The sequence below is a fragment of the Chiloscyllium punctatum genome, chromosome 11 (genome assembly GCF_047496795.1).
Source record: "Chiloscyllium punctatum isolate Juve2018m chromosome 11, sChiPun1.3, whole genome shotgun sequence".
Classification (NCBI taxonomy): domain Eukaryota; kingdom Metazoa; phylum Chordata; class Chondrichthyes; order Orectolobiformes; family Hemiscylliidae; genus Chiloscyllium; species Chiloscyllium punctatum.
Window position 1 is genome coordinate 54,412,342 of NC_092749.1, and position 13,587 is coordinate 54,425,928.

Consider the following 13,587-nt stretch of genomic DNA (forward strand, 5'->3'; position numbering starts at 1 on the left):
CTGTGTGTTAATCAATTTTCAGTCAATGTTATTATATGATCCACAACAACATGAGCTATTTCATACAGTAACTTTTTTACACTGTACCTTATTGAATGCCTTCTGGAAATCCAAATACCCTACATTTACTGGAGTTCTGGAATATTTCAACTAACACCTTCTCTGTCTCTGTAGCCACTTCCTTTAATACCCTTGAAGACTGGGTAGCAAGTCATCAAAGTAAAGTTATTGGCTGTTTCCCTGTTCTCTATTATCAATTTCCCAGTTATATCCTCCAAGAGTCCAATATTCACATTATATATTTGTAAGAGTTCTTGCTGTTTGTTTTTCTATTTCTTTCCAATTTACTTGTGTCAAGCTTGAATCACAGAGCCATGCTGATGCACACTACACCAACAAAAACAGGGTCTCTGCCATCACTGCTGCATTCCTGAACTTGCTATCTTTATATAATTTATGCACAAGAAGCTCCACATTCTTCTGTGCTGCGTTTTTCTGCAGCCATTCTCCATTTAAATAATATTCAGCTCCTTTATTCTTCTTCACATTTTCCGCATTATATTTCATCTGCCAAGGTTTTTGACCATTAATCATGAATATATCACTCTGCGGTTATCTTCTTCGGTTGCCTTTCCACCTATTATTGTCTTCTCCAAACTTTTCTGTAGTACATTCCCTTTCCTCATACAAATCGATATATATTGTAAAGAATTGTTGCCCCAGCACTGATTCCTGTGACACTCCACGAGTTTGAGGATGTTACCTGAAAAATCCTTCTTTCTCCCAATTCTTGGTCAGCAATCCTTTATCCGTGCATGGTCATGAGAGGTAGGCAGGAAAGCAGGATTAAGACCACAACTGGGTCAGCCATTTTTTTTAAAAGGCAGAACAGGTTCAAAACGTTGAATGGCTTTTAAAATTCTTGTTCAAAATCTCGTGCCATTTCTTTGTTTCTCATTATTACCTCCTCTAAGGAATCAACATTTTCTTTAGCTTTTCTCACCCTTTTTATACACTTGATTAACAGAGCCACTCCAGCTTTCATCCTTTCATTCCAAGATATTATATACCTTTTTGTATTCAGATTCTCGCCACAGTCATGTTGCAACCACGTCTCTCGAATGACTATCATACTATACTAATATTTCTTCTTGTGCTATCAGTGTATCCATTGGTCACAAATGATGCATGCATTTGGATAAACATGCTTTATTTTGTCATTTTACAATTTTTCCATACTTTGTTCTCTGTTTGCTGATGGACTCTTATGGTTAGACTGTGTCCTTTTCTACACTATTTATCATTACTCCCATTGCTACTGCTTTGTTCTTTCTTCTTAACTTACTTATTCTTCCCTTATTATTCTTCCCTCCACTATTTAGTTTGAAGCTCTCTTACAGCGAGTAGTTTTACAATTCACTGTTACCCTGGTTCAGGTGAATACTGTCCCAACAATGTAGCTGGCGGCTTCCCTAACACAAGTATCAGTTCCCTATGAATCAGAATCCATTTCTCCCACACTACTTACCCATTTCCAATTTGCTTGTGGCTCAGGTGCTAATCTATTATTATCATCTTTGTGGTTTTGCTTCTTAAGTTAATGCCCTAGCTACTCCTATTCCTTACGGCAGTGCCTTTATTTTTTAGCCCAGTTACGTTCATTGTACCCATATGAACCATGGTAACTAGGTCCTTCTCCACCCACTTCCAAGTTCCTATACAGCTGTATAGGAGAGATGCACTTAATTGTTACAGGCAGTGCAGCTTTTGCTACTCTTGCTCTTGCTCTTGGCTGAAGAGAATGGTATTCGTTGCCCTAGCTTTCCAGTCCTCTACTGTAAACTAATTCCCTTTTAATCCACTCACTTTGAGTGGCTCTCTGCATCGTGGTTTGCTCATCCTCCCTGCAGACTCTGCTCTTCATCCACCTAATTTACAAGAACCTTAAACCCTGCTTGGCAGATTTAAGGACTGAGATTTCTGCACTGCTACCTCTAGATCTCCATATTTGCCTCAGTCATAATTTCACTCTCATTCTTCACCATGAGTTAAATATGAAGTATTAAGTACAGGGGTGTGACTGGTTCCTGCAACAAAATGTCAAGGTAGGTTTTCTTCTAATGTATTGTAATTTCCAAAGTCTGGACTCTGGCTGTAGAAAGAGCAGCACTTCCTTCTTCCTTTGTACTCATCCCATCTGCACCAAGTTAATATCTATATTTCATAACTCTTTGTGCCTGCAACACTCTATAAGAGCAGATGACTAGCCCCCAAGTTGTAACTGCTAATTCTCCTCTCTCCGATAGAAATGAACAGCTGTTCACTTCCAGTTGATGGACAATAATTGCTGCTGCCAGGCCGTTTCTGTTAACTAGGCTCATTAACTAGTTTGCACTTTTGAAGTTTTAACTCAGAGTCTTGACTGTTTATCTAAATTATGGCTTGTTGGAAAACTTGACAGAGATTCTCATCTCTGCCAGATTTTAACATTAGAACTCAAATGAAAAAAATGCAAGCGTAGAAGATGTGAATCTCCACTGCACATATTAAGGAGGTGCTGTTGCTATGCCTAGGTTACATAATAGTACAGACAGACCTAGGACAGGATTAGTCAAATCTCATGAAAGACCTTTTGGCTGCTTATGGGGCCTACTGAAACCAAGCAGGGATCTAAGATGGACTTTGTAATACTGTTTGGGAGACTACGATAAAACACAATGTTTTTGTGGAACTGTAATGGTCCCAATGATCATAATCTAGTGTATCTTGCTATCTACAATAGAGATGCCTTTCATTTAACCAGCCTGCCTGGGGCACCAAATCGATAGCTCATTAAATATTCCCTCAAAGCTAGATTCCTGGTATTGGAGCAGTCTGTATTAATTTGATGCTTGGATAGGTTACTTGCAAGACTTGACTATATAAAGAACATACCCTGATTTTGAATAACCCTGAAAATATTTAGCTATGTAAAAGTTATTGGACACTGGCAATACTAAATATGGAGAGGAAGAAGTTTCAGTTTATGCAAGAGAGCTAATTACTGGAATGGAAAATTCAAGATGTTAAATATCCAAACACTTAGAATCATAGAATCCCTAGTATGGAAACAGGCCATTTGGCCCAACAAGTTCACAGCGACCCTCTGAAGAGCAACCCACCCAGACCCACTCCCCTACCCTATTACTCTACATTTATTCCTGCTAATGCACCTGACCCACACATCCCTGAACATTCTGGGCAATTTAGCATGGCCAGTTCACCTAATTTGCACATTGTTGGATTGGGGGAGGAAACCGGAGCACCTGGAGGAACCCAAAGCAGGCAAGGGGAGAATGTGGATTACTTAGATTTCACAGACCTTAAAAAATATTGCCATAGAACATGACTGGAGATTTCTTGGATTGTGTTTCAAGGCAGTAGTTTTCCGTAGCATCCAGTGCTTCAAAAGTAGCCATATTTTTGGTCACAGCACATTTTAGAATACAGTACCTATGACATTATATGCACTTTAGTGGTCGTCTCAATGGATCTCAAACAAATATGAGTTAATATTCTTGGTGGATATTATTCTTTGGGTTTTCCAATCATAAAAACTTACAGTCTAATCTTTTTCACTATCTGATTGTCCCAAGGAAAGCTTAAAGTTCAGTTGAAGGAGGTATGTGGTACAGGCTCAACTAGGCATCCATGATTATTGCAAACTGATGCAGCTCTGTAAATATATGATTTAAAAAAAAAACAAACATGCCTTGGAATAGGCCATTTCCATAAAACAAATGGCGAAGAGAATTTTGACATCAGCAAAATCATACAAATCTGAGCATTCATCTCTTTTCAAATCCCTCATGATTTTGGATCTTCTGATCTCCTTTGAGTCTTCTCTTTAAGGAGAAGAATTGTAACTTCTCCAATCTTTCTACATAACTGAAGTTCCTCATCTCTGTAACTGTTATTGTGAATCTTATGTTCTCACTCATGTATTTATGTCTTTCCGTAAGTGTGGTGCTCAGAACTGGATATAATGCTCCAGTTGACTTTGACATTGTGTTCTGTTCAAGTTTAACATGCTTCCTTGCTTTTGTATTCTATGTTCCTATTAATAAAGGATATAAGTACTTCACAATTTTTGCCTGTTTCTGTAACTACCTTATCAGTTTGATTCTCTACATCTTTCCCACTAGTTAGTGGCCTGGCGAATACAATGCAATTGCACTGTTTCTTCCTTGGGTCTAATCACACAGATTCTATTCTTCTCCCCTCATGGACATCTCTTTCCAATGCTACAGTGTTCACCTTAAGGAACACTGACCACAATTCATTTAATCCCTCCCCTGTAGTCCTAGCAAAGCAAGGAAATTAGTCCCAGCTTTGTTTCGGTGCAGCCAGGCCTGTTAGTGTCAGTCCCATCTCCCCCACAGTTGGACCCAGGGTCTCAGGAATCTAAAATCCTCCCTCCTACGCATTCACTTTATCCACTTCTATATTCAATCAAGTTGTTTGGAAGTAGCCCAGAGATGACTACTTTTGAGGGCTTACTTGCTCATTTATTATCTAACCTCCTAAATTCTGAATGCAGGACCTCTGCATTCCTCTTTCTGCCGATGTATCATATTTTTGTGGGCACTTTGGGCTATTATATCCTGTCAAATTAAATTGTAGACCTTTCTTGTGGTGGATGTTTGCCATTTGATAAATGAAGGCCCCATTTAACTATGTTTTCATGACAACAGAGTTGTCAAGAAAAATCTCTCAAGGTGAAAAGTTGATAGAGATGAACCATTGACAATGAAGCTTTGTGAGTGCTATGCAAAAATACTTTTCTCATCTAAAATTTAACTCCAGTTAGCATCTACACCTTCAAGTCTGATTTCCATGCATGTGCCCTTCGCGTGTTTGACTTAGATGTTTTAAGTATAATATGCTCAACCCTCCCTCTACTGTGTTTGTCCAAAAAATAGTGTTGTTATGTGTTGAAAGCAAGAAAATATAGCTTTCCCTTAATAACTTAGAACTTTCCGTTCTAGGATTAGCTACACCTGTGGATCTGAAGTTGAAATTGATCCCCATTCTGCAGCATATGCATCACGATGCTACCCTCGCTTCCAGCACTCGAGTCCTTCTGCAGAAATTGGTTGCATTGTACCCTTCCACCAAGATGGTAATAGTTACACTTCATACTTGTACGCAACTAGCTGCATCTTCACTGGTTGATATTCCAAAGCAGGTAAGGGTTATCTTTCAAAGTCTACCTAGTCTTTAGAAAACTACCAGTTCAGTCCTCTTAAATATTTGTATATTTAATTAATTTAATCAATCTAACTCTTTATTCTCAGCATGGTTAATTGTGGGAAATCCTAGGCAAGTAATTTGAGGTCAAAATTAATTTGGAGGTGCCGGCGTTGGACTGGGGTGTACAAAGTTAAAAAACTCGCAACATCAAGTTATAGTCCAATAGGTTTATTTGGAAGCAATAGCTTTCAGAGCGTTGCTCCTTCATCAGATCAAAATTGTCATTGCCCACTGGGACTATAGGAGGATTAAATGATCCTTAATATAAAAGATAGCAGCTTTTCTTGTTTTATTCTTTGTTTCCTTTGAGATATAACTTTGTTAGGACTTTTTTGCCAATGCCATGTAAACTATTCAGTATAAACTGCAAAAAATTGTGGGTTTGTCGTGTTCATTATGGTGAATGCCAAATCTGATTAGCGACAGCAAGCTCTTTATTTCTGGAAGTTATTGAAAGATTGCTATGGAAGTGGAAGTGGCAGAAGTAAAGTTTTGCAAAACTATTTGAGAAATTTAATTAAGGACCACTTCCCAATCTCTATTCTAGTTCTTCCAAAGATTGAAACAAGTAGTTTGGAAGTCAGAGCAGTTACAAAAATGATTCGGTGATCAGAGTTTTAATTTGAAAGACAATTCTACTAGAACCCAAACAAACTGCAAGTGGTTTGGTCATTTTATGAGCAATATAAAACAGTTGTCAAAATGGGTGTATTTAAACTTTCTTTATAATTGATTTTGATAGACAATTACTTTAAAACAAAGTATTTATTGTGGTTGAAACTTCAGTACATTGTAGGCTGTGACTAATTTGTTCTGTTTTCTCTATTGTTTTACTCTATGTTGAACAGATTCAGCTTTTGCTGCAATATTTGAAGGAAGACCCCAGAAAAGCTGTGAAGAGACTCTCTTTTCAAGATCTGAAATTGTTGGCTCATAAAACACCACACATGTGGAGCAGAGATAACATTCAGGTAATTTCAGATTAAATCCAGACATGAATACTGAGAAATGGTTAAGTGAATTAACTTGGCATGAGGCTCCAGAAAGTGCCACGGTAACAATTAATTGTTCTAAATATGCACTGTTTCACTTCTTGACCAGGTAGTCTTTTTGTAGACATTCATAAAATTATCTGCTGGCTTGGTTTGGAAAAATGTGCACTTCCGCAAATAATGCTATGAATGTGAAAACTCTTTACATTGTCGTACATTTCCTTTGATCTGGATTTTAAACGGTTTTCTATTGCGAGCTTATTGATAAAACTTCCTATATTTGTGTCTAAGTCATTAATATACATTAATATAGAACAAAGAAAATAATAGCACAGGCCCTGCGTCTCTTCAAGCCTGCCTGATTGCCAACATAATGGGTTGGCTGACTGTTGGTAGTCACATGACACAAAAGAAAACCATTTGGCCTTTTGTGCCTATGTCAATTATTGTGAAAGCTACTGTTGAATCCACCTCTTTGGTTAGTGTATTTCAGATCAAAATTCAATGTAAGATTGCTTCTCTCCTCACTTCTCCATCACTGATGACAGAGCATATCAACTGAATTTTTTGAACTCCTTATTCAATGCCTCCACATCTCTTCACCCTTTAAAACCTATAAACACCATAATTTTGATGTTTGGCTACCCATTTTAATACAAACTTCTCTGGCTGAATGTTTGTTTTCCTACAGCTATTTCTAAAGAGCTTTGGGCTTTTCTCTCATGTGAAAATCATGTAATAAATGCAGATTACTGTCGTATGTAACATTTGCAGATTGTGCTTCCAAGCGTCTATTTGCTTTGGTGCCTGATAGATTAGAAATATAATTAGATTTTATTGTGATGTGTATTGAAGTACAGGAATACAGGAGTACAGTGAAAAGTGTACAATTTTGCCATTCCCAGTACCATCTTAGGTATGAAGGTACCTTGGTACAAAATCTTCGGTACAATGTAGAAAAATAAGGAAATATAATTAAAAGTTCTGCATTTAAGATTAGTACCAGTGACACATTGCCAGAAGTGTTTTGAGTTGTGATTGTTCAATGTGTATATTGATTTATAGTTAGTCATTTGCTTTATTAACCTTTACCCTTTATGAGAATAGCAAGCTCATCAAGTTTAATGGGTTATCACATTTAATCCAATCCTTACAAAGTGTCAACTCTGTCGTTTTATCAATATAACATCTATCTTTTTATGAAATGACTTGTCTTTGATTCCTGTTCCTTAATGACATTATGATAACTTTTTCTCTTTTCTATCAAGTCACTGTGTGAATGTGCCCTTCAGAGCCCTTATGACAGCTTGAAATTGGGTACGCTTTCTGTTTTGTCCACATTGTCTGGAACTATCGCTATGAATCAGTACTATTACAATTCGCAAGGTAAGGCTACCTTCTTAGTACCAGTGATTTCAATCAGATATATGAAATTGAACTCTGCTCTGCAGTTCTCTGAAAAGATTGTTTCTAAAGCTGGAAGTATTTGCTTTTAATGCAGACTGGATTGGTCAGATTGAGAATTAACTGATATAAAGCCACCCAATTCATTTGAGTTACATGGGCTTAAATGATTGACAGTTGGGTTGTTTCAGATAGCCAGTTGGTGAAGGCTAGAACATGTGTATAATCTTTTGTTTTTATTTAGAACTGCATCATGAGCATGTGCCTTAATTAAAAATATTTTTAATCAATGTGTTCAGACACCTCTGGAGCAGAGGTGTTTTATGAGACACCTCTGGAGCAGATGGACCTTCTGGCCCCAGTAGGGCTGCTACCACTGTGCCATAAGAGCCCTCCGTATCTCAATTAGACTGCTGTTTATCAAAGCACAAGTGAATCCCCATTAAATGCTACCACTTGAATTCAATCCAGTACTCAACTAACATATACTTATCAGTGGGGATGCTACAGTCTAAATGATCTTGAACCGGGAGCAGGAGAATCAGCATGTTTCATCCTCCTTATAGATATTTTGTGACATTGTGGAAACTGTATTTAACAATGGAAGCATCCAGCCAGTATGTCAGCCATCATTATCTCAGCTCATACACAAAGGGTGGGGGGCTTTTGGCAGAGCTCCTGGAGGTTAACTGCCTGCTGTGCAACTTCTACTTCAGGACCAATTATGGTGCAAGAGGGAAAATAAAGAAAAAAAAAGGAGTTATGCTTTTCACAACCTAAGGATGTTCCAAAGTGCTATATCACCAAATATAAAATTTGGAGTGTAGTCACTGTTATAAAATAGTCAATCTGGCAATTTATGTAGCAAGGTCAATTTCCAGCCCTTCACAGTTTTGAAGGATAGTTATTCTGGTCTGAAAAGGTTAACTGTTTCTCTGTCTCCACCAATGCTACCAAACTTATTGAGTTTTCTGGAATTTTCCATTTTATTTCAGTAACAAGATAGTTTGTTATAATGATGTTGATTGAAGGAGAAATGTTGGCCAGGACAGTAACTCCCCAGCCATCAACCAAGTGCTGCGAGCTCTTTTAAATCCACCTGGGCCACAGTTTAACATTTTCCCCAAAATATAACCAATTCAAAAGCATAACGCTCCTTCAACTATACTGGAGTGATATTCTGTGAAAATATTTGAGTAAGAAATTAGGCATTTGAATGAATAGTATTTCTTTGCTGACTTTTTTTTCATCAACCTGTTTGGAGATGTTATGACACACCTCTGAAGCAGGTGGGACTTGAGCCCAGGCTTCCTCGCTCAGACATAGGGACGCTCTCACTCCACCACAAGAGCCCCTCCATTTTCTTGCCTGACAGTGTTTTAAAGTTATTATCATCTGTTAAGAGTTAGTGAACCATGTTCTTCCAAATGTGAGGTCCTAAGTTCTCAACTGAAAAGATTGCACTTGCATTTGTAGTCCTTTTGTTCCTTACTTCAGGAATTGCACAAATATAGGACCTCATTTGTTTAGTAGCTTACAGCACTCATTTCCAAAAAATTGAATAGGTATGTAGCTGTATGTTAAGATATCACTAAAATTGGTAATAAAGTGCGTTAATTTGTTTCTCTCAGCTACGCTGTAGCGAATTTGTTTCTGCTCTGCACATGGCAAAAATCGAGTCCAGGATTAAACAAGAAGTGCATAACCTGCTTATTTTGAAGTAAATAACTGATTGGACTTGCTGATTTGTATGTCAGATGATTGAAATATGAATGCAGCTGATGCTATTTGCATTTCTTCTCCTTTAAAAGGAAACACTACTGCTCCTGTGCATCCTGATGACCTGATAAAACTTGTGCAAGAGTGTTGTTACCATAGCAACTGTGCACTTGCAGCCCACAGTGTTACTGTTCTGACAAATATAGCTTCCTGCTTGGAGAAAGGTAATCTTGGAAAAACAAATGTTGGGTTCCAGTTTTCTAATTTGATTGCAATGATTTGGAAGGTCTTCAATGTAGGAGAAAATAAAATCAATATGCCTATCCTCCATTCATGAAGTTAGCAATTGAACAGGTTCAGAAAGTCATTCAGGATTCTAAATTAAAGTCAAATTCGTTGATCTAGTTCTTTACTTATAAGTCCTATTGATTATATAATACTATTTATAATGGCATTTACAGCCAGTAGTTGACGAATCATAGAGGTACAGCTTATGTCTGTTGAGAGATCAGGAGAAAGGAAACAATAATAGTCGATACTAGTGGGATAAGTAAGATCATAGAATCCCTATGGTGTAGAAGTAGGCCATTCAGCCCATCGAATCCATACCAAACCTCCGAAGAGCAACCCAACCATACCCACCTGCCTACCATTCCTGTAACCGTGCATTTCTCATGGCTAATCCACCTGGCTTGCTCCTTCTTGGATACTATGGATAATTTAGCATGGCCAACCCACCTAATGTATCAATCTTTGGACTTTGGGAGTAAACCTGTCCAATGTGGGAGAATGTGCAAACTCCGCAAAGTGAGTTGCCCAAGGTTGGAATTGAATCCAGGTTCTGGGTGCCGTGAAGCAGCAGTGCTAATTACTGGCCCACAGTGCCGCTCCTTATTATTCTGTAAATTCTGTGTTAAATATTCTGTTAATTGTGCAGATCTAGTGTTAAATTAATAATAAAAACAATACACCTTTCGGTGTTTGCAATAACAGCTGAAATATCATGTCTGAAGAATAACAAATGGTGTTTTATTTTGCTCAGCATTTTAATATGCTTTTATAGCTTCCCTTAAAATTTTGTTTGACCAAATAGACTAAATGACAAACATTATGGGCAGATGCAGCCCTAACAACCATATATTTATATAACTCATCATGAAGCTTATTTAAATTTCTAGCTGCATGAGTCATTGGCACTCAGAAGACTATAAATAAATGTGAACCAACATTCAGCTTCATCGCAAGGTGTCAATAATAGGACTATGCTTTAAAGATCCTTCTCTAACTTGATTTTAAATGTGTTATTTTGTTATGAGTCAATCTGATTAAAAGTAGACACTTTTCTTGAAGAAAATGATTAAAATAAATTGTTTTAAAATGTAAGTTTGTCCAGAATTGTATTTATATTTTTATGTAATAATCTTTTTATGATATTTTTAATTTGTTTGAAATATTCCAATCAAAATCCGTAGTGTTGTCAGATGAGCATGCACTTGCCTGTTAACATTATGTATTTTAATTCCTTCAGTAAAATATGTTCAAATCAATTTTTTATTTAAAGGAGGAATGGATGAAAGGATATGAATGAACAAAGGGTAGAATTGGGTGTAAACCTGAATTGGCGATAATAAAAAAAATCCCAGACTTAAGCATGCAAAGACACTTGGATTGAAGGCAGTGGTGACAGCACTATCAAAATGAGCAAAAGACACTATAATCACATTTGAGACTGAGAGGAATGGGATCTGGGACTTGTTTTTGTGATGACTTCTGAAAGGTTATAATTTGTCTTATCTTGACACCAATCATGTAATACTTTTGAGCTCATTGTGTGCAAATTGATAGGGTCTCAGATGCTTTGTCAGCTGCCTTGAATGGTTATTCCACTGTCAGGGATAGTATTGAACTTGAGTATATTCAGGAATTATGTGTGTAGTGAGGGATGAGTAGAACTCGTAATTGGAGAAAAGGAAAGGTGGAATAGAAGAGCTTATAGATAGCTTTTATTTTTTCTGAACTCTGTTTCATGCTGTTACAATTTTTTTTGTCTAGCAGTTTGGGTATAGAATTGTTGAGGGACTGCAAACTTGCAAATTTGATTTCAGGGGTAGTTTTAAGATTTTTTTAAGTTTTGCCCAGAATGACTAATGGATAATGATAGTAGGCAATCATATATCAGAAAAGAACAATGCACACTTTAATCCTGATGAGTAAAATGGAAGAAAATTGATCAGTAGCTAGGTGGACACCAGAAGTATTCATATAGACTTCTGTTGTCTTTTGATGTTTTGGAGACAACCAAACTCGAGCAAATAAGCAACCATGATGTCGCGACTCAAGAAATAAAGTAATTAAAGCTTGCACATCTGTTTGTGGCATAATTGACAGTATTGTTAATTGTGTTTGGCAAGAATTGACTATTACAATACATGTGGGGATTGGAGTTTTGTGAGTTTGACCTTGATTTTTTTTTAATCTCTGGGACCTTGATTTTTTTATCTCTCTTTTGTGATAACAAAATAACTACTGAGTGTGTAGCATTAGCATAACAGCCAAAGATGCATTACAGAGGTAATATTTTCATATATCATTTAATTTCCTTCCTTTAAATATGGTGGGGGAGATGCAAAAACCTCATGTATTCATCCAGTTTCTGAATTGGGAGATGAAACTGGAAGACTACATGAAGGTTTGTGATCATTAGTGATTTTAAAATGAAAACTAATCAATAGGAAGCAACAACCTGTATTAAATGATAACCAAATGTGTTGCTATCTGGATTGCATATATCAACTGATAACCTCTATTCTGATCACCAATAGTCCAGTGTTGCATGTTATAGTTATTTCTTGTTCTGTGTTCATTTTTGCTGAAACTATAAACTATAAAGTTATGTTTTGTTGCACAGTGCACACCTTTATTCATGCATAAAGAAAAAATTCTGGTAGTTTTTGTTTTTCCACAAAACATTATTGAAATACTGAAGTTGTGCGTTACACATTTGGTTGAGAAAATTGGTCACAAAAGCATGTAAATCTCAATTTGTATTACAATTATTTTGAACATTAATAAATAAAATTTACTGACTGTGGTGGAAATTTCTGATCATTTCTGTTCTTCCACAACATTACATTTTATTGTTCCACCATCGCCCATTGCAGTAAGCATGCTACTCTAACCTGCGAAATAAAGGATGAAATTTGATCTTTTGTGCATCAACTAACACTAACTATGACTTTGACTTGTCTAAGCAGAAATTTGCTGAGGTTAAGAACATCCATTCTTTTGCTTTTGTTAAAAGCCCAATTTCAACAAAAAGAAGTGAAATTGTAAGGCCATGATTAGCAGTAGACCTTTGTAGTTCCCAACTTCCAACATTTTGCTGTTTGTTTACCACTTATCATTAGATGTAAAGTAATATCTAACTACCACCCCAGACATTTCATTTTAATCATTTTTGCTGCTTGCAGATTTTTTGTCTTTGGAACAGGATGCAGTATTTGCACTGGAGTCTCTCCTAGTTCTTTGCAGCCAGGAAAATGGTGTAGGAGCACAGAATGCTTTAAAGGTAAGGAATAAAATCTGCTTGTGAATGTGGAAGATGGCTTATATCCTGTTACCATGGAATGATTATACTTTGCCATGCTGTAGGATGTTATTACAGTCTTTGCTCTCAGTTTTGAATTTACGGCCAAAAAGACTGAAACAAATTTTATTTCTTATAATACGTGTTTTCTGAGATCAGTACTGTTTAAGATGTAAATTAGAATACTACAGTATTACTGTTAATGGCAATGGCATTGATTAATGAACGCATAATCCTTTTTCAGTCAGTTTACAGTGTATGATATCTTTCAATGGAGAATGGGCATCACTTTTCTCCTCGATAGAATATATCGCTTGTGACTGAGATGGGACACTGTGCCTTGATTTTGGGGTGCTACAAGTTTTGATTTTTATTTTTCAGGCAGAGTAGTTTTTGACTGTCTGCCGCAGGAAAATTCCTGACCTGTTTTATTTGAAGTGCAATTTTACTGATGTAGTTAAACTGCAGGGTCTGGAAGGAGAGTTGCTTCCTGTCGAACCAATTCAAGCCTGGGTCACGAACCGCATTTTATGCCTGTTTCACTCACAGCTAAATCATTGCATAAGAAGAACACAATGAGTGGGAAGCATGTTC

The 13,587-nt window shown here is 36.9% G+C and overlaps 1 protein-coding gene across 2 annotated transcripts in view; it reads left to right on the forward strand.

Moving 5' to 3' along the window:
* Positions 1 to 13,587, forward strand: part of ints7 (integrator complex subunit 7) — a 66,333-nt gene that overhangs the window by 13,130 nt on the left and 39,616 nt on the right. For both annotated transcript variants that reach the window (XM_072580826.1, XM_072580827.1), the window contains exons 6-10: positions 5,028 to 5,227; positions 6,141 to 6,263; positions 7,553 to 7,670; positions 9,500 to 9,631; positions 12,878 to 12,975. In XM_072580826.1, the coding sequence (XP_072436927.1) occupies positions 5,028 to 5,227; positions 6,141 to 6,263; positions 7,553 to 7,670; positions 9,500 to 9,631; positions 12,878 to 12,975 (671 nt within the window). The remainder of the gene's footprint in view (positions 1 to 5,027; positions 5,228 to 6,140; positions 6,264 to 7,552; positions 7,671 to 9,499; positions 9,632 to 12,877; positions 12,976 to 13,587) is intronic.